Source organism: Festucalex cinctus, chromosome 16, assembly GCF_051991245.1.
Source record: "Festucalex cinctus isolate MCC-2025b chromosome 16, RoL_Fcin_1.0, whole genome shotgun sequence".
Classification (NCBI taxonomy): domain Eukaryota; kingdom Metazoa; phylum Chordata; class Actinopteri; order Syngnathiformes; family Syngnathidae; genus Festucalex; species Festucalex cinctus.
In genome coordinates, this window is record NC_135426.1 from 11,838,751 (window position 1) to 11,856,757 (window position 18,007).

Here is an 18,007-nt window from a genome sequence, read left to right on the forward strand (position 1 = left end):
ATACAGTGACATCCTGGAATTGAAGTCTCATGGCAGGACCGGCAGGCTGCGGCCGGTTGCTGATTTCCAGGATGGTCCTTAGCAGCACTCCCAGCAAGCTTTCCACTATCAGGTCCACTTCTTCCGAGACCAACGCTTCCTGCCAAGCAAATGACACTATTTGCATTGTTGACATTTCGGGACTGAGTTTAAAAAACGCAAGTTATGTAGAGAAGGTGACAGTGGAAGTTTAAAATAAGCTTGCAATGTGTGTGCGTGCGTGTGACAAGAGAGACAGGTGACAGGTTTTGGACAGAGTGATAATGAGAAGAAGCTCTGGGCAGGCCCATTGACTGTCACCGCTGTCACGTTGCTTTAGATGTGGTGCCTATCTGCTGCGTGTATGCGTGTGTGTGTGCGCTTCACCACGTTCCACTTGCCCCATACGCACACGCATACACACACAGCCCGAGTGGCACAGCGCCCACTTTCTAAATGGATGCTTCTCATTAGCGGAGTGCGCGGCGGCCAGCGTGGTTCTGACAAACTGACCGTAAACGAACAAAACAAAGCAATCGGCTAGTGCAGCCTATTGGCCGGGAAATTGCCGAAAGACTAATTCCTGCAGCTTTAAGGTTATTTTTTCCACGGTTATGATGGCCATAATTCACTTGTGCACTCTTTGAACTGAATAGCAAAGGCAATTCACTGCTGATTTACAGCATAATAGTGTGTTGTTGCCTGTATGAAGATATAGAAAACGACGCTACTCTCAAATTGTTCGGGATATTTGGCTTTCGGGTGAATTTCAGAGTCAAGCTAAAATGTGCTTTACAAGTAAACTTCATTTAACCTCTGCTAAACTTCTTTTTTTTTTTTTGCATTTTAGATCCATCCTGTAATTTTACTCAAAAGCACAAGATGTCTAAAATTTTGTATATGTGGTTGAATCAGTTGAACGGACTTACAGGCTGTTTGGAATCACCCACTCATTCCCAAATCCCTAATCCCTCATCAGTCAAATGAAACATTATTTCTAAACAAAACTTGGATCATCTTATAGACCTTCCATAAAAAAAATATTGAACAAATTGTGTAAATTATGTAAATAATAAAACAAATACAATTAACTCATTCGCTCCCAGTCATTTTCACAGAAGCAATCCCGTTCACTCCCTGTTTTACTGGATTTTGACAGATTTTGCAAGGCCCACAGAATATTGTGTTCTATTGCTATAAAAACATGGAACCTATCAAAAGAAAGATTAAAGTCTCTTCTTTCATCAGGGGAAAAAATAGTATGTATCTATCTGTTTCCGTTTTGCAGCAATTAGCATGAGAATATAGCTAAGTTTAATCAATTTTCACAAATCTATTTAGAATTGTGAGTAATTGAGCTTTTTTTCAACATGGCCCTGGTTGATCTCCTTTGCTCTGCTGCCACCTGCTGGCCGTTTGGGTACTAACTACAATTTCTGAAACCGTTCTTTGCAGTTGAGAGGCTGCATCAAAGCCTGCTCTAGCATAAAAAGAAAAACAAAAAAACCATAAATATGTCTTTGTGACAATTAAAACATAAAAAAAAATATATAAGTTACTGGGTGCAAATGAGTTAAACAACCCAGAAGGTTGGATCAAATTCACCCAAGTATTGGACTGGTCAATTTTTGTTCCCAAAATTGGCTCATTTTACACCCGACTGCTTTTAGAGTGAGTGATTTCAAACCCAGCCAGAGATTGTCAAGGCAGTAAACATTCCCATCCAACTTCATTTGAAGTGTGAAACCCTCACAGAGGTGCCGTTCTCCTCCTTCTTGATGAGCGACAGCATGCTGGTGAGGATTCGTGCGCACATGACCAGATCTCTCTGCTCCTGCATGTGAGCCTGAAGAATGCGCAGCACCACCGGCAACAGGATGCACCTCGATTCTACAACGAGCACAAACAAAGTCGGGTTGTTGCTCTGAGGCGGCAATGTGAAGATGAGTACTCTGAGAATGTGTTCACCTGGGTTGATGTACAGTTGGCTCTCCACCGTCTTGGCAAGGCACTGCAGCTTGACGGCCTCCAAGGGGCAGTCGGCGTGGACGATGGCGGGCAGGCTGCCCAGCGTCTCCCGGACGAAGGCGGCCACTTCGCGCACCGTGAAGATCTTCAAGAGCTCACCGTAAACGGCCGGGAAAGTTCGCAGGAACACCGCCTGTGTGCAGAACCACGTAATGTTAAGTATGCATGCAAAGGGAAAGTAAAGATGATCTTTCCATAAAGACTGAGCTACAAAGCCTGAAATAGGTATTTAAGCGGGGGGGAGCAGACTGAAGATCACAGATGACTATTTCTTTTTGTAAATTCATCATATTAAGAGTTATTCCTTCAACTGATTAAAAAAAATGGATTCTTTATAATCAGAATGTAGGACTGCAACAACAACAACAAAAAAGTGATTTAGTGGCAATACATGTGATTGTTGCTTGGTGCTTGCCTCATCCCGACATCAAGTTCACAGAAGTTGGCTTCTCTTTTTTTCTTTTTTAGGCTTGATGAAAAATGCTGCCTTACTGCTGTCCTAAATGTTCTGATTACAAATCTGCATGTATTGGCCCCATGTGCATTACAAGAAACCTGAGAGCGTCCTCTAAGAGCGAAGAATAACAATTAGGAACTAGAAAATGCCATTTCTGCAAAAAAATGCGTATGGATGCTGAAAAGCTGAACAGAAAAATATGGAATAATCCGACGTGGAATGGTACTAAATGAAATTGAATGAAGATAAGCGGTTCTGAAAATGGATGTATGGATATTATTTGATATCGAATGATAGCAAAAAAAAAACAATGAATGATGCTGAATGATATGTAATGATGTGAAATGATATTGGTGAAAAATGCGGAATGACTGAATGACATGGAATAATATTGCTATGGAATAATGTGGAACGATATTGACTGTGATGTTATGATACAGAATGACGACTGTACAAAGACATTGAATGATATTGAATAATGTAATGGTGAAAAATGTGGATTGATGTTGAAATATAATGGAATTCTATCGAAATGATGTGATGTGGATTTGAAGAAAATGGAATGATATTGAATGATGTGGAATGATTCCGGTGAAAAATGTGGAAGGATATTGAATGAATGAGAATGAGATTAAAGTTATGGAATTATGTAGACTGATGTGTAATTACATTCGTATAAAATGTGCAAGATATTGGTGTAAATTTTGTTTTGTTTTTTTTGGTGGGAATTGTGAGAATCTTGAAAACAAATCAGGTGAATACGAATGAGCGGAACATTTTGAATTTCGAATGTGAATGATGTGAAACTGTTATGATAAATGAGTCATTAGAAATGAAAAGATTTTTTTGGGGGGGTGAAAATTTTGTATTGTGTGAAAACTGAATTGTTGGAATGAGAAATATATATTAAAGTTGGAATTGTGACAAACAGTGAAGATGCAAAAGGATAAGTATGTTAAGTAAGTTGGATGAATAAAATATAATAAATAAATATGTTTCCAGCACAACAATAAGTTGAGATTAATTAAGGGCCGATGCAGCACTTTGAAGAGGCCACCACTGGAATAGCCACGATCATTTCAGTGCCAATCATATTCTCATGGTATCTCACTCGCTAAGGGACGATTTAGGCCACACGATGATACTAACAGAACACACACGGAGCGGAGGCAATCATTGGGAGAGCTGTTTGGAGTGTGTAATTTCCATTATCACTGGCGTCCTCATCCTGTTTGTTTTGCTCTTTCTTGAAATCCGTGAAGTCGTCTATTTGCGGATCTCCCAGCAGGGAAAAGGAAAGACGGTGCAGCGCAGTTTGACTCCAGACCCACTGGGAGCATGAAATTATTCAATTACAACTGCATCGAGTGTGAATCCCTGAGCGAGGAAATGCGTTTGTTTTTGATACGCATTCCACGCGCACTGACATATTTAAAATGCACATGCCTGTGTTTGTGCCACCGGGCTGGTGCCCTTGTTTTCTTGCGAGAGGAAGAAGCGAATGGACATGAAGAGCTCGTGGATGCACACGCGGAACTCTTCCTCGTTCTGGCCTCCCGTTGCCAAGGAGAAGAGGCGGCGAGACTGGATGATGTACTTGAAGATGTACTCGCTGGCCTGGAAAACAGCAAGGCCAAATCTTTATCAGGAAACTGTCAGTCAGAAAATACAGAGAGAAATTCTGGTTGCTGTGGGGTCAAAAAGCAAAGAAAAACACTGAGATGCTTGTGATACGCATCTAAATCTAAATACTTATTAAAATATGACACTCGTCCTCCTGTCAAGCCAAGTGTCAATCAATCGATGGCGTCTCACCTTGAGCACCTGCTGAATATGTTCCTGATGCTCGGCATCCACAATGCGGTCCACGTACCACTTGAGAACTTTGATCAAGTCCCTTAGAAACACAGCACAGCACAGCACGCTTAATGGCTGGCAAGGTTAACGATGTGATGTGTGTGAAACGGCAACATCGGCTCAATCTTAGCAGGTACACCAAGTGTGAAGTCGACAGCCAGACGGAACAGCGGGTGAGGAAATGGAGTGCACCTTTTTTTATTTATTTTTTCCTTTGTGTAGCCACAAAGGGGCGCTAAAGCATTTTGCAGGCATTCTCGGAGACTTCTCGCCCCACCTGCTTGACTGTGATGAGTTCTGCCAGTGGAATACAACATTCCACTGGTTTTGAAGTACACACCTGTATGACAGAGCTCCTGCAAAATGGCTCTCGATGTACGTGTCCATGACTGGCTTGAAGTGCTGAAATTTGCTGTCTTGGAGAAGGTTGATGATGTGGACCTGCAGGGAGACACAAGATGACAGAAAGGACACTTTACAGGAATTCGACTCATATTTCCAGTAGAAATTAGAATGATATTTTATCATATACAAACGTATTGATTTTGTCAGACCATTTGGGTTGATCTAAAAAAAAAAAAAAAAACTGAATCGAAAACTTGACAAATGCGTCACATTGGCAGATCTTTTCATCACTCCGAGCACCTTGCCGAACACGTGCTCCAAGACAAAGATCTATCAGCGCAGCGTGGCGTGACGGTGGCGAGATTGCTTCATGGAACTCTCATGTATTACATCTCTCCATCTTCCAACAGCAGGTGCCTTTTTATTCTTGTGTTTGTGAACCAATGCCATTTCGAGAAAGCACTTACCAGGGAATCAAACACTTTCAGTCCGTATCTCTGGGAGCTCTCATCTAGAATTCCAAAAAGTGTGTCCAAAGTGTCTTGCAGAAACTGAAAAAAAAAAAAAAAAGGGGGGCAGAATTTTTTGATGTGAAAGGTCGTCATCACGACATGAGCGAGCAATCAAACAGTTGTGATCGGAGGCCTACTTTGACAATCTCTGATCCGTCAATCTCCTTCAGTTTAGAGAGGCTGTCGTTGATCCGCTCGGGGTGCGCTCGCCACTTCAACAGGTCCAGCATATCACCTGAGGGCATATATCAGCGGTTCTTAACCTAATACTGAAACTAAACTAAATCTAAGCATTTTTAAATTAACTAGAACAAACTACATTGAAAAAAACAAAACCCAAAATGAAATAGAAACTAACTAAAATGAAAATTCCAAAACTATAATAACCCTGGACTGAACACCACCAGTTAAATGTACCTTTTAAATACAGGATTTAAACAAACAAACTACTTCTTAATTTACAGATGTGGGCTTCTCTTAATTTCTGGTGGTGCTTTTGTCCTAAACCCCCACCCTCCCAGCCTGTATTTTGCCATTTTGTGTTCGTTTTGTAAACAGCGGGACGTTTCTGTGGAAAGACAGTGTTTACACCCCTCCAGCCAATCGCAGAGCGGGGGGGGGCGCGTGTCGCAAACGGGGCCGGGCGAATTTGTCGGCTGCGTGACGTCACTCCCGCGGCAATTTGAAAGCACGCAGGGATTTATTTTATTTTTTTCACCCACTCACTCACTCACTCACTCACAGAAGCTTACATGTGTAAATTCGCCCAGCCCCGTTTGCGACACGCCACCCCTCCGCTCTGCGATTGGCTGGAGGGGTGTAAACACTGTCTTTCCACAGAAACGTCCCGCTGTTTACAAAACATGCACAAAAGGGCAAAATACAGGCTGGGGGGTTGGGGGTTTAGGACAAAATCACCACCACATGGTAAGAGAAGCCCAGATCTATAAATTGAGTAGTAGTTTGTTTGTTTAAATCCTGCATTTAAAAAGTGCATTTTCCTGAGTGAAACCGGCAGACTGGGCCTTTAATAAAAAAAAAATGTGACTTTTTTCCAAATTTAAGACATATGTAACTTAGCTATATTTATAGAGCACAACCCCCCGCCCCCCCTCCCTTTTTTTTTTTTTTTAAGATGGAACCAAGGGTACAGCAGATACAATAAAAACAGCAGAGGCCCCAAAATTGAACCCTGTGGAACACCATATGTTTTGTTATACATGTGAATTCATATTGCACATGTTCGTCCGACCACATTCTTTACATAGTATTAGAGATTACAATAATAAAGAAGTCACATAAGTTGACTACTGAGTGCACAAAATTTCATAAGCCAAGCAATATGGCGTGATCACCTGCAGGCAATGATGGCCAAGCAGGCCGTATCATCACCATCATTTGAGTCGGGTGTGTGTCTTGACCTCTGGCCAACCCCGGAGACTGACTCGCCAAAACCCCGGGGTTCAATCGAACCCAGGTTAATTAAGACCCGCTGGCATACTGTATACACTGTACATGTACGTACACAGTTAAACTTGAGATTTTTGAAAAAGCTACATGTGACAAGATGCGAAAAGCAAAGCGGAGTAATGAGAGCGACATTGACAACAGCGCCGTCTTCAATTACGTAGGCACAACCAAACAAATGTTGACGTTTTCAAGTTAAGCCGCATAGAAGAGATAAGAAGTCATTTCCCGGCGTCTCCAGACGTACGCATGAATAAAACATAATTCTGCTGGAGTCTTTTAGCTGTCTCTTCAGATTGGGTTTAAACTGAAGCATCTTTTTTTTTTTTTTTTCTTGTCGCACTTAAGCGTTGTTCTGTACATAAGACGTTTACCTTTATAGTCTGTCAAAAGTAGTCACCATTCTTTGTGCATCTTTTAAAGTGAAATGATGTAAGAAGTGAAGAGCGGGGGTCAGTAAGTGGGGTCCAGACATACTGACATATACAAGCACAATTACCTTCAGAAAGCAACTTTACTGATTTTGAAAGTAACTAAGTTACATTACTAGTTACTTTATTAGACTAAGTTTCCACAGACGCCAACCACCCTGCTATACAAAACCGACAACTGGTTTTGCCAAAACTTTACTGGTAATGTTTAAGAATATATATATATATATATATATATATATATATATGCATTTTTTTTTTACTAAAAAAATAATAAAGACAACATATTTGACTTGACAAATACTTGTTTTATATTAAAAAAATAGTCTTTCTGGATTTCATTAAAAAATAAATGCCATAGTTGTTTATTTATATATATATATATATATATATATATATATATATATATATATATATATATATACATATATATATATATATATATATATATATATAACTTCTTTTTTTAACTGACATACTGAACTGTTAATACCATAACAGTAAAACTCAACATTTATAATTGTTTACATTGTTTCTAAATAGAACTACAAAAAATAAAAAAAAATGTAATGTGCTGCCACGCCAAATGTTTCTTCAAATTTTATGTTTTTTTTTGTTTTTTTTAAAGCTAGATATTGTTTCCATTATTGTTTTGCCACCATTTGGGTGCAAATATCCGTTGCTTTGATTCTCTTTGTTCTGTTTAGTTTGATAGTAAGCTTCAACTACCAGATGACATAATATTTAAAGGCACCACTGATGTATTGTGTGAGCATTTTTATATGAATTTCAAGATTCAGTTCAGTTTCCCAAAATAAGGAAAACCAAAGCAAAATGTTTATTTCAACCCTTTTTCCAGCTTGGAGAATATAGTCACTTAGTGATATAATTTCCAGTCCTTTTATTTGTGACTATTAAGTTCAATGCAGACTGAGCTTTACCACAATTCATCAGGCAAAGTATAAAATGTGGAGGGAAAAAAATACAAATAAATAAAAAAGCAAAACCCTAAAAGGACTTTTTACCGTTTTGTGTGAGTTTGGTGGAGCAGAGGAAGCTGGTGATCCAGAAAGATTCCTTGGTGCCTTTCAGCGTCTGGTTGTTGGATGGGATGGCGGCCTTGGAGAAAGGCAGCTTCATATAGCGCGCGTAGTCTGCCAAGCTAGCGTTCTCTTCACACTGGACACATTAGGCAAGAACGTATTAAGTCACATGCAAAAAAGAAACCTTGCTTGGCCTGCTCCTTACAAAACTATCACAGTCCAAATTACACCTGTCGGCCTTCTCACTCATTTGCTACCTGATGGTTTCATTTAACGAAAGAGGTTACCTTGCTGGTTGAAATATGGATGAACCTTTGATATGGACGGACTTTTATGTCGTTACATAACATAAGTGGATGTCAATCATGTGGCTACGATGATCATGATCAACTGGTTATGTCATTACTCTGCTGCCTTTTTTTGGGTTTTCAATGCTGCCAGTTGGAATTACACAATCACAGAAGGGGGCTGTTGTTGTTTTATTGATTCAGCGTGCAGCCGCCTTAACGCTCGGCTGAGGCTGCTTGAGCTCCCAAGCTCGCACACACTTTGGACTGCTGCTTCAGCATCTGTTTTGGGTCTGACGAGAAACTAGGCCATGTAAGTTTTCATTGAGCTCTTCAGCAACTTTCATCTGACATTAGCCCCCCCGCTCCCCAACACCCAACCAAGGAAGGCAAGCAAATGATCTGACAATGCTACTGATGGCCTGTAGCGAGCAGAAGGGTAAAAATAAATTAAAAATCAGACGTCGGGTGACTGTTGTGCCCGATGGCTGACAAATGAATCGATGCGCTGTGCGCGTCTTTGTGCACGGAGCCTGAGGTTTGCGCACACACAAACCCTTTGCCTGCAGCTGAGGACACAGTCTGCAATTACAGTCGAGCAGGACGTTTTTAAATGACCATTTTGGCTGGGTTATTTGCTCCGGGCTTTTGATGTGTCACGAGCAAAAGGTTTGAAGCGATGAGTACGCGTCTCTGCATGTCTCTAATATGGTCAAGCAGGATACAGACAAGCTTTTCAAAGCACGTCGATTCAGAATTATGTGCTTATCACGGTTTTAAAAGTCGTCTGTGTGGACATTGGTTGGCTTTCTGACAGCCCGTGGCGCCAAATAGTGAGTGAGAGGACAACACGGATGCTCTTTGAAGGCGTCAATCACATAATCATACACTGTGTGATCCCTTTTGGGAGGAAACCTGCCAGACGCACACAAATAGCTTGTGTGCATAAATAAGCTGGAACCAAAAGGAAGTTGGAAATTAAATTGCTGCATGATTTCAAAATAAGATTCAAGACAATTATAGAAGCTTTGTCAACTCGGTCAGGTTTTTTTTTTCTTCTTCAGAGGGCAAGAAGGCCAGTACCTTATGGATAATGAGCTCATGGGTGCCATCTGGCAGAGTCCTTCCGTTGTCCTGCATCAGCGGTACAAAGGAGTAGCCAAACAGCTTCTTCTCTCCCTTCTCTTTCGCTGCAGAGAGGCCGACATGAACGAAAACATGATTAGATATTCTCTTGCCGTTGCGCAGAATACATTTGCAAGCTCAAATCAAGCATTTAATGCAGCATCACTGCAGGAGGTGGAAACTAAGATGTCAGGGGGCAGTCAACACACCACAAACACACAAATTATGCCAAACAGCAAACAAATCGATCTCCGATGCTAATTTTTGTCATCCGTTGACAATGTTTACCACTATAGATGACAGTAGTGCACAATGTGCTGCATCATACTGCAATCTTCAGACCGTACATCATCAAACAATGGGCATTGTATTTTGTTTTAATTAAATGCAGCAGGTTTTGTACTTGGCAGTTTGGTGTCAACACAGTCCTAAATTGGGCTCCTAATGAGAAGCCCATGGGTGGCGCCAAGAGTAATAGGGCTGCAGTGGGATAAGCTCAACTTCTTAGCAGGCGTTTTCTACCCCCAAAGCCTGAAAATTGGGGTCCTCATTAATATTTCATCTGAATAGTAGGTAAAAATGTGCAAAAAAAAGTATAAGAAAAAGACACATTTAGGCACTACACACATCTCGCCACTTACTGGAGCAATGTCGGAACTCAAAGCGCACGTGCGATCCCCGGAACATGTCCACAGGGATGGGCAGCTTGATCTGCTCCACCCAGCGTGGACTGTTGTTGTGGTACAGCACCAATGAGTGGTACTCGTCCCCGCCTGGTTCCCCCGAGCCGGCGGCCACGTGACTCTGAAGGGAAGGAAGAAAAAAAAAAATGCATTGAAATGTGAATTGCGTGGTTTCCATGCGTTTCTATTTTCTGTCCGATATGGAAACCACACAAGCAGAAGCACTGAAGATGAGCAACATGCTGGAGGTACTACTCTCATCTGGGTCAGCCATATTTAAATGACAAGTTTAGCTCGAAAATAGGATGCTCTAAAAATAAGAATCCATTAAGGGACAAGCTAAGTTAACTAAGGACTTAAATTCAAGATGTTTAGTGCTTAGTAGTCTGTATTTCCCATTGAAAATTACAAAAATGGTCATACACTATGATTCGGTATGTCAACTGGAATTGTCTTTTATACCTTGAGGATTTGTCCATCAATGTCCAGCAAGTAGATAGTGATCTCCACATTCCTGGCAACGCTCTTCCCACCCTTTTCAAACTCTCCTTTCTCCAGTGTGACGTAAAGGTCATTCCTCATCTCTCCTAAGGTAAAAAAATAAATAAAATAAATAACAGGCATTGATTATGTAAATAAGCACATAGTTGTAAATGACCTCCCAACAGCTTGGACACTGGTGCGTGCACGCATGTGTGTGTGTGTTAATGTATTCTGACAGGGTGCGGGCAGCATTTACATTAGTAGCACTTAGCGACAGCACAAAATGTGTCATTAAATCAAAGCCAGTGACCTGACATTTAGCTGCTATTATGTCCATTTGAGCTGAGATGTCAGCCAATCCTGCATTAAAATAAATAAATAAATAAATACATTAATTAATTAAAAAACACTTCATGTCAGTTTTATTTGCCCTTTTATATTTCATTACAAGATGAGGGACACTAATCTAATAACAGACCTTATAACGTCAAGTATAATTTCAAGGTTAGTCTGTTGTCGTTGCCCTTAGAATGTTGACGAGCTAATGCAGCCAATCCAAAAGGCTCAGAAATAAGGCTAATTGCCTCCAAGGTAAGTAAGGTTACTGTTTAAAGAGATTACTTGTACTCTAATGTTCAGAAAGGCGATGAAAATTGGAATAAATTAACTGATCCTGGAAAACCACCAAATATGGCTTTCTTCTACAGTTCAATGTATGTTCGCTAGCTCCACTATAGGTGTGCATGGTGGTTCATAACGCATCTCTAGGGTCAACATTGATTTCCTGCCCTGGACAGTGGTAACCATAGCAACAAAGAGCATACTATAGACTCCCGTACTGTAACCCCACACACACAAATGGGGGGATTTTTTTTTTTGGGGGGGGGGGGGGGGGGGGCGTGCAGGTAAGTATAGACTCAATTATCTTGGGTACAATGGCTAAGATGAGCAAAAAAACAAAAAAACAAAAAAACAAAGAGAGAGAGAGAACGAGAGAGCGAACGATGCAGTCATTCACAGAGCAGTACGCGAGACGGTTTCCTTTGCCCAGGGGCAGACTTTCTTGGTCAGAAATGGGGAATGAGAGAGAGAGACAGTGAGTGTAAAGGGTTTTGTAGTGAGACGGAGACAAAGAGAACGAACATAAATCTGTGTTAGTGAGGCGCTGGGGGACCTCCAGTCTGCGCTTGCTCTTTATCTGTGTGACCAGACAGTGCACCTCGCTTATGTCAAAGGGAAGCTTTACCAAGGATTTTACACGGAAAAAAATACTTGTCCCTCATGTCCAGCCATGCTTAGAAAAAAAATACTATTTAAGATTACAGCATTTTTTTTTTTTATGATATCGTATTCATGTAGTGCATGACAATACGGGCGCTGTACTGCTGAGGCCTGAGGCATTTGCATCATTTGACAGGCACCTATCTACACTTTGTGCACCTGAGAATTAATATGAATATTTCATCAAGAATGTCATTTGCACTCAAGCAGAGGATGTTACCAGGCTACTGTTGTGGATTTTAAGAGGTAGGTGAACATATGCAAACAGAGGAGTGACTATTGTGTACAGTAGTCACTTATAGGCAAAAGTTGAAATATCAGATGTCTAAATCATATTAACATGTAATTCTGCACACTATAAACATGTAGTAAAGTATCTGATGTTTTTTTGGCTGCTGTTCAAACCTGAAGCCATGTGGTAAGTAGCTCTAAGTGTATTTTAGAGGCAGTGGTGTGCAGGAGACACAAAAAGCAACACAAGCAGACGTCCAGAAGGGAAAACATTTAACCACAGCGGCCCTTCCCTGAGCACGCAGACACAGTGTCATGCTTGAAAACGGACGTAAGACTAATTTGTGTGCTCCTTTTTGGCGGGCTTGGTGGTATCCCACCTGGCATGATGACATCAGAGAAGCCAAGTTTCCTGGTGATGGACACGCCACGTGTGAAGAGCACCATGTACTCCCGCCTCAGCTGATCGATGTCACCGTGGAGGAGCTGGAGAGCCACCGCCAGCCCTAAAAACATCACACATGGATTTCTCTCGCTCATATATTCAATAGAATTTTAAAACAGGGATGTTATTGGCAGGGTGCGGGTTCACTGCAGCCTCACAGACCAGCAAACTTGACACCTACATTAATAACCACAAAGCGCTGCGGCTGTGTGTGCAACCAAACACCCACTGCACACATGCACAACAAGAGAACAAAAAAAATGCCTGTGATTCACTAGCAAGTCTTTTTATATTAAAAATCACACTCTATACGAAGCTGCCCTTATGGGATAACTTAGAATGTCAGCATGAATAATAGCACATACAGAAAAGGTCACGCTTGAGTTTTTTTTTTTTTTGTTGGCGAGATAAAAACGGTGACGCTGAAAGAGACCTCTGAAGTCATGTGACGTGACGGCAATATTAGTAAAATACAAGAAGAAGGAAGTAAGTTGCGAAGTTACGGAAGCGTATTGCATTCAACTGAAAAAAAATAAATAAATCCTGTTTTTGTGTCTAATTTTGTTGGGGTGCTTTGTTTTACTTGAGGGGGGGGGGGAAAGTGCTCAGAAAAACAGAAAACTAATCAGAAACACAGGGGGGAAAAATATTTAAAAAAAACAAACAAAAAAATTACTCAGGAAAAACAGAAAATTAAAAAAAAAACAAAAAAAAAAACAGGAAAACAGAAGCTGGTGCACTGTTTTTCTGAGTATTTTTTATTTTATTTATTTTTTTACCTCTGAACTCCAAGTGACTTGTTGCAAACTCGCTAATGGCGGACACTTTTACGCATGCCTCCAACGTACCTTCAACTATATCACTTACTGGCTCAGTACTGTATACGAACATGTCAATCGATCCGCATGATTTAAGCTAACAGTTAAGTTTCTACGGTCCATTAGCGAGTCTGCAATAAGCCATTTGGAGATCAGAGGTCAAAAACAAAATTTACTCTGAACATTTTTTTCTCTGTTTTTTTTTTTGAGTAATTATTCCCATTTTTCAGATTTTTTTTGTAATTTTTCCTCCTGTTTTTCTGCACATTTTTCCCTGCTTTTTTTATGACAGATAAAAAATGTGCAGAAAAACAGAAAAAAAAGTACATACAAAACAAGGCTCCCCCAAAAAATTGCTAGAAACACATAAGTTTTGTTTTGTTTTTGTTTTTCAAGTGAATGCAACACACTTGCGTAAGACGTAAATGCAAACAAAAACATTTTGTAGACAGTTCTTGTAAAGTGCCAATATTGTGTATTATTTACTAATGGACAACTGCACCATTCTAGCACAACTAGTGAACATGTCAACAGGATCTGCCTGTTTTATATTTTGAATGTAGTTGTGACTCATTTTTCTGCAGCACTTCAAGTCAACAGGCAGCTACACAACAGTTTACATAAGAGTATGTCGAATAGTTTTCTCTGTGGCACTGAAGCTTGATTGGGAATTCAAACTAAAGGGCGAGTCATTATTTTCCCGACACGCGGTGGGCTCTAAAAGCGTTTGCGGTGAAACATTTAGGCAAGCGAAGCTCATTACTATTTGGGCTGACAAACCGCTGGCCTCAGCCCACCCGGCCCGCCTCCTCTTCGCACAAACACAAGCCGCGAGTGTGTCGAGAAGTCCAAAACAAAAGAGATGAGCTGTCGTAGAAATCGCCGGCTTGCTTGTGCCTACGCTGGCATGGAGGTGAGAGCTGAAGTAACTACCTGGCCTGACTCATCGCTTGCACAAACACTCTTATGAAACCTCTTTCAATGTCATCTTGTCAATGTGATGGTCCCACAATAATGCGTGGCAACATCACTCCTGGCCTCTTGACATCCTGAACAGCCCTTTTCTCCATTTGACAGGCTTTCTAATTGGCCACTAATAAGAGGCTCCTGGTGCCGTGCCAGGTCTGTTTCAAGCAAAACAAAGATGACACACACGCGCAACATTTTCTCACACCGTTGCACCCTGTTTAATTGTCTCCCTGGCATTAAGTGTTATAAATCAAGGGTCTTAAATTATGCATGGAGTTCCGCAGTTCCTTTGTAGAGCCTCTGTGTCGAAGGAGACTGAGAGAAGTTTCACATTTTGCAAAGCATTTTGGGTCCGGAAATTGCCATGTCCAATTATATCAATACATAGCTTGAGTGGGAGTCCTTTTCAGAGGATAAAGAATACAGTATATTGCTGTGGGTGCTGTTATATTGTCTTTCTACTTGTGTTGCTGCATGTTTTGTGTGCGTGTTCAAATTTACCCTTGCATAAAGGATTACAACTTTCTAACTGTACTAAGATTTGAAATTTGCATATAAGCTCATACACTAAAGTGTCATGTCACACGCCCATTAATGAATAAGTACACCACAGAATCTTGTGACAAAAGACATAAATCTGCCCTACTAATGCACTTTGAAAAGGAAAAGCGCCGCAAATAGGTGCCCCTTGGTTGCTTTCAACGTCTTAATGCGACATCTCCTTTCATAACTGCTCTGCCGCTTCAATAACTGTAATCACAACCCTCAACAATGCGGTAAAATAATTAACTTGTGTGCAATCAGCATGCGTGGGAACAAGACTGCCTTGTGAAAGTCTGATGCAAACACAACAATCTGTGCTTCTTATTTGGAGACGGGATAATAGATTAGGACCCACCTTAATGGTCATTAATCTACAAATAAATCAAGATAAGCAATCTAGATTCCCACTGCGTCTTTTTTATATTAGGCAGCGAGTGGCAGCGAAGTCATGCACAAGTCTGTATGCTGCGCTTCAACAACATCAGATAACGCACCGACTGTGGCTTCCAGCATAATTGCCGCATCCCTCAGATCCAACTGAGGGACGGCTCATGATAAATTACCACTCCGCAGTTCTTGTCAAGTCATTATTTGTCCTCTGGGGAAAGGTGGAAAGAAATGCTGACTCAGTACATTCGTCGATTGTGAAGACAGCTTCCCCTCGCGGGTGTCAAACGTCTCCAGTGAGGACAACGTCCTTGTGTTTGAGGATCAACTACTGCAAAGTGCACATGTGCAATCTCAGGTCGAGTGAATGTTTGTGAGGGCTTGCATTTGACACGTTTTTTTTTTTTACATCTCTGGCCAACCTGTTGCCATGGGAAACCGCTGATGCTGTTGTTCTCCGTCTGCGCATACGCGGCTATTTATATCAATGGTGCGAATGCGTTTTGCAACCCCTTGCAGGCTTCCTGTGGAGACGGCCACGTGAGGCTTTTAAATTGCTCCTTTGGAAAGAAGAACTTCATGTGCACCATGAAAAATAAATAAATAAATAAGAATCACTGAGACTCAGACAGACAGGAAACTGACTGATCTCACGGCAACAGACTTGTGATGACACAGGCTGAGGCAAAGCTTGATGATGGAGACAAATTAAATCAATTAGTGCTGTCACAATTTGAATATTTTTTAGAAACTTACCTGTGTTAGATCCGGATAGATTATATCTGGAATTGGCCTTTTTGATTATGTTGTCGTGGATTTGGTACCACTCACTTTCTGTGTTGCACCTGAGACACCAGAGAAAGCAATAATCACAAATTCAGAGTTAAAAATACAAACAACACGAATAGTGAAATGAAATAAAGTTGTGAAATATAATCATTCTCTCTAATTGGTCTTGCAGTCTGTTGTCCTACAAGTTGTTCAAGAAACAGGTGGTGGCGCGTCGGCTGTTTACTTACGCATAAACCTTGAGCAGGTGGTCGTCCTTGGAGTCTGCCGTGAGCAGATCGGCGATGCTGACGACAGCGCACCCGAACGGACGGCGGTACTGAACGCTACACTGGTTCTTCTTCTCCCCGGCGCCCATTCTCCCTGCACAAGAACAATGACATGGAAAGCCGTTTGAGCATTCATTCAATATTCTCCATTATCTTGAGCTTGATGTCAATGTATTACTAGTATGCGCTTTGTTTTCACGAGTACATTTTTCCACTACTAGTGCCACTAATGTTGAACTAGCAGCATTATAAAGTAGCCACCTAAGCCCCACTTGTAGCACCAATAATTTACTGGTAGTTTTGTCTCATTAATAACATGTACTGTAGCTGTCCTACTAGTAGGGTTGCACGATATAAGTACTGTGGTACCTCGTCATCAAAAAGTGAATATACCGTGTGTGTTTTTTTAAAGCGTAGCAGACCCCTGCAGCACTTCACATATACAAAACATTTTTATCAAAAATTATTTTTATATATTCGAGAACCCCCTCCCCCATTTTTTGTGGAAAATGTAAGTTAAATATTTCAGTATTTTTGAAGAATTTTAGAGGGCTTGCCGCCTTGTCCCATAATGCATTTCAATGAATGTTTATATTCAGATTTTCATTTTTCCGATAATTATAGTCCACAGACAAGAAATGGCAACCAAATTACCTGTAAAATAATGTATAAAAAGAAAAAAAAGGAGAGAAAAAAAACCACACACAAAAAAAATATATCTCAAATGTTCAATAGTGTTGTGTGTGTCAAATGGTCACAATATTTTTTAATCCAGTGTATCCTAATTATTACAATAATATTTTTCATTAATAAGAAGAAATTAAAGATGTTTTTTTTTTGTGTGTGAACCATCTTTTATGATTAAGGGCTATATAAATAAATTTTCACTTGACTTGTTATTGTGACATTACATACCATTAGCCAAAGTTGTCCTACTGTTTCTGCAAATGTGCCCCGGTCATTATACTAATGCGTTAACTTGTGATGCCCACCTATTCTTATGATGTGCACGACAATGTAGACATCTTTCCGTAGATCGCTGCTTCCCAGATCCTGATGAAAACATAAAACAACATTTTGACACACTTTAGGGATTTATGACAATGTGTGGCATTCAGCACTTACCACAAACAGTGTGCACTGTCTCTCCGTCTTCTCCGGCGACTTGGGCAAGCCACTCTTATTCAGCCTGACAAAGAACCTTTCACTGCACCAAATTGGAAGACAAACACGATCAGCAAGCGTCACTGTGAAATTTGAAGCACTCGTTCAGAGCAAATAAATGAGTTGTTAATGTAGAAAAAAAAATCAAATGGAGTGCTATGAAAGAGAAAAGAGAGAAAGGATCATTTTTATGTGCATTGGACATTGGACAAAAATAACTAAAAAGTGCAGCGAGCTGTACAACACGAGCTGTGACGCTGCTGGAAAATGCGAACTTCATGCTGGAAAAACACATGGGATCATATTTCAAGTCAGTACAAATGACCAGAACATTAAGCGCATGACGGACAAAAGCAGAAAGGACGGCTCACATTT

General features: G+C 40.8%; 1 protein-coding gene across 4 annotated transcripts in view; it reads right to left on the minus strand.

Moving 5' to 3' along the window:
- The window catches only part of dock4b (dedicator of cytokinesis 4b), an 84,701-nt gene that overhangs the window by 32,104 nt on the left and 34,590 nt on the right, over positions 1 to 18,007 (minus strand). For all 4 annotated transcript variants that reach the window (XM_077499951.1, XM_077499950.1, XM_077499949.1 and 1 more), the window contains exons 8-24: positions 17,594 to 17,675; positions 17,461 to 17,521; positions 16,430 to 16,562; positions 16,167 to 16,255; positions 12,629 to 12,754; positions 10,716 to 10,840; positions 10,212 to 10,374; positions 9,529 to 9,635; positions 8,141 to 8,294; positions 5,355 to 5,452; positions 5,173 to 5,256; positions 4,701 to 4,801; positions 4,319 to 4,400; positions 3,950 to 4,120; positions 1,987 to 2,179; positions 1,772 to 1,908; positions 5 to 139 (exon numbers count right to left, since the gene is read on the minus strand). In XM_077499951.1, coding sequence (XP_077356077.1) covers positions 5 to 139; positions 1,772 to 1,908; positions 1,987 to 2,179; positions 3,950 to 4,120; positions 4,319 to 4,400; positions 4,701 to 4,801; positions 5,173 to 5,256; positions 5,355 to 5,452; positions 8,141 to 8,294; positions 9,529 to 9,635; positions 10,212 to 10,374; positions 10,716 to 10,840; positions 12,629 to 12,754; positions 16,167 to 16,255; positions 16,430 to 16,562; positions 17,461 to 17,521; positions 17,594 to 17,675 — 2,041 coding nt within the window. The remainder of the gene's footprint in view (positions 1 to 4; positions 140 to 1,771; positions 1,909 to 1,986; positions 2,180 to 3,949; positions 4,121 to 4,318; positions 4,401 to 4,700; positions 4,802 to 5,172; positions 5,257 to 5,354; positions 5,453 to 8,140; positions 8,295 to 9,528; positions 9,636 to 10,211; positions 10,375 to 10,715; positions 10,841 to 12,628; positions 12,755 to 16,166; positions 16,256 to 16,429; positions 16,563 to 17,460; positions 17,522 to 17,593; positions 17,676 to 18,007) is intronic.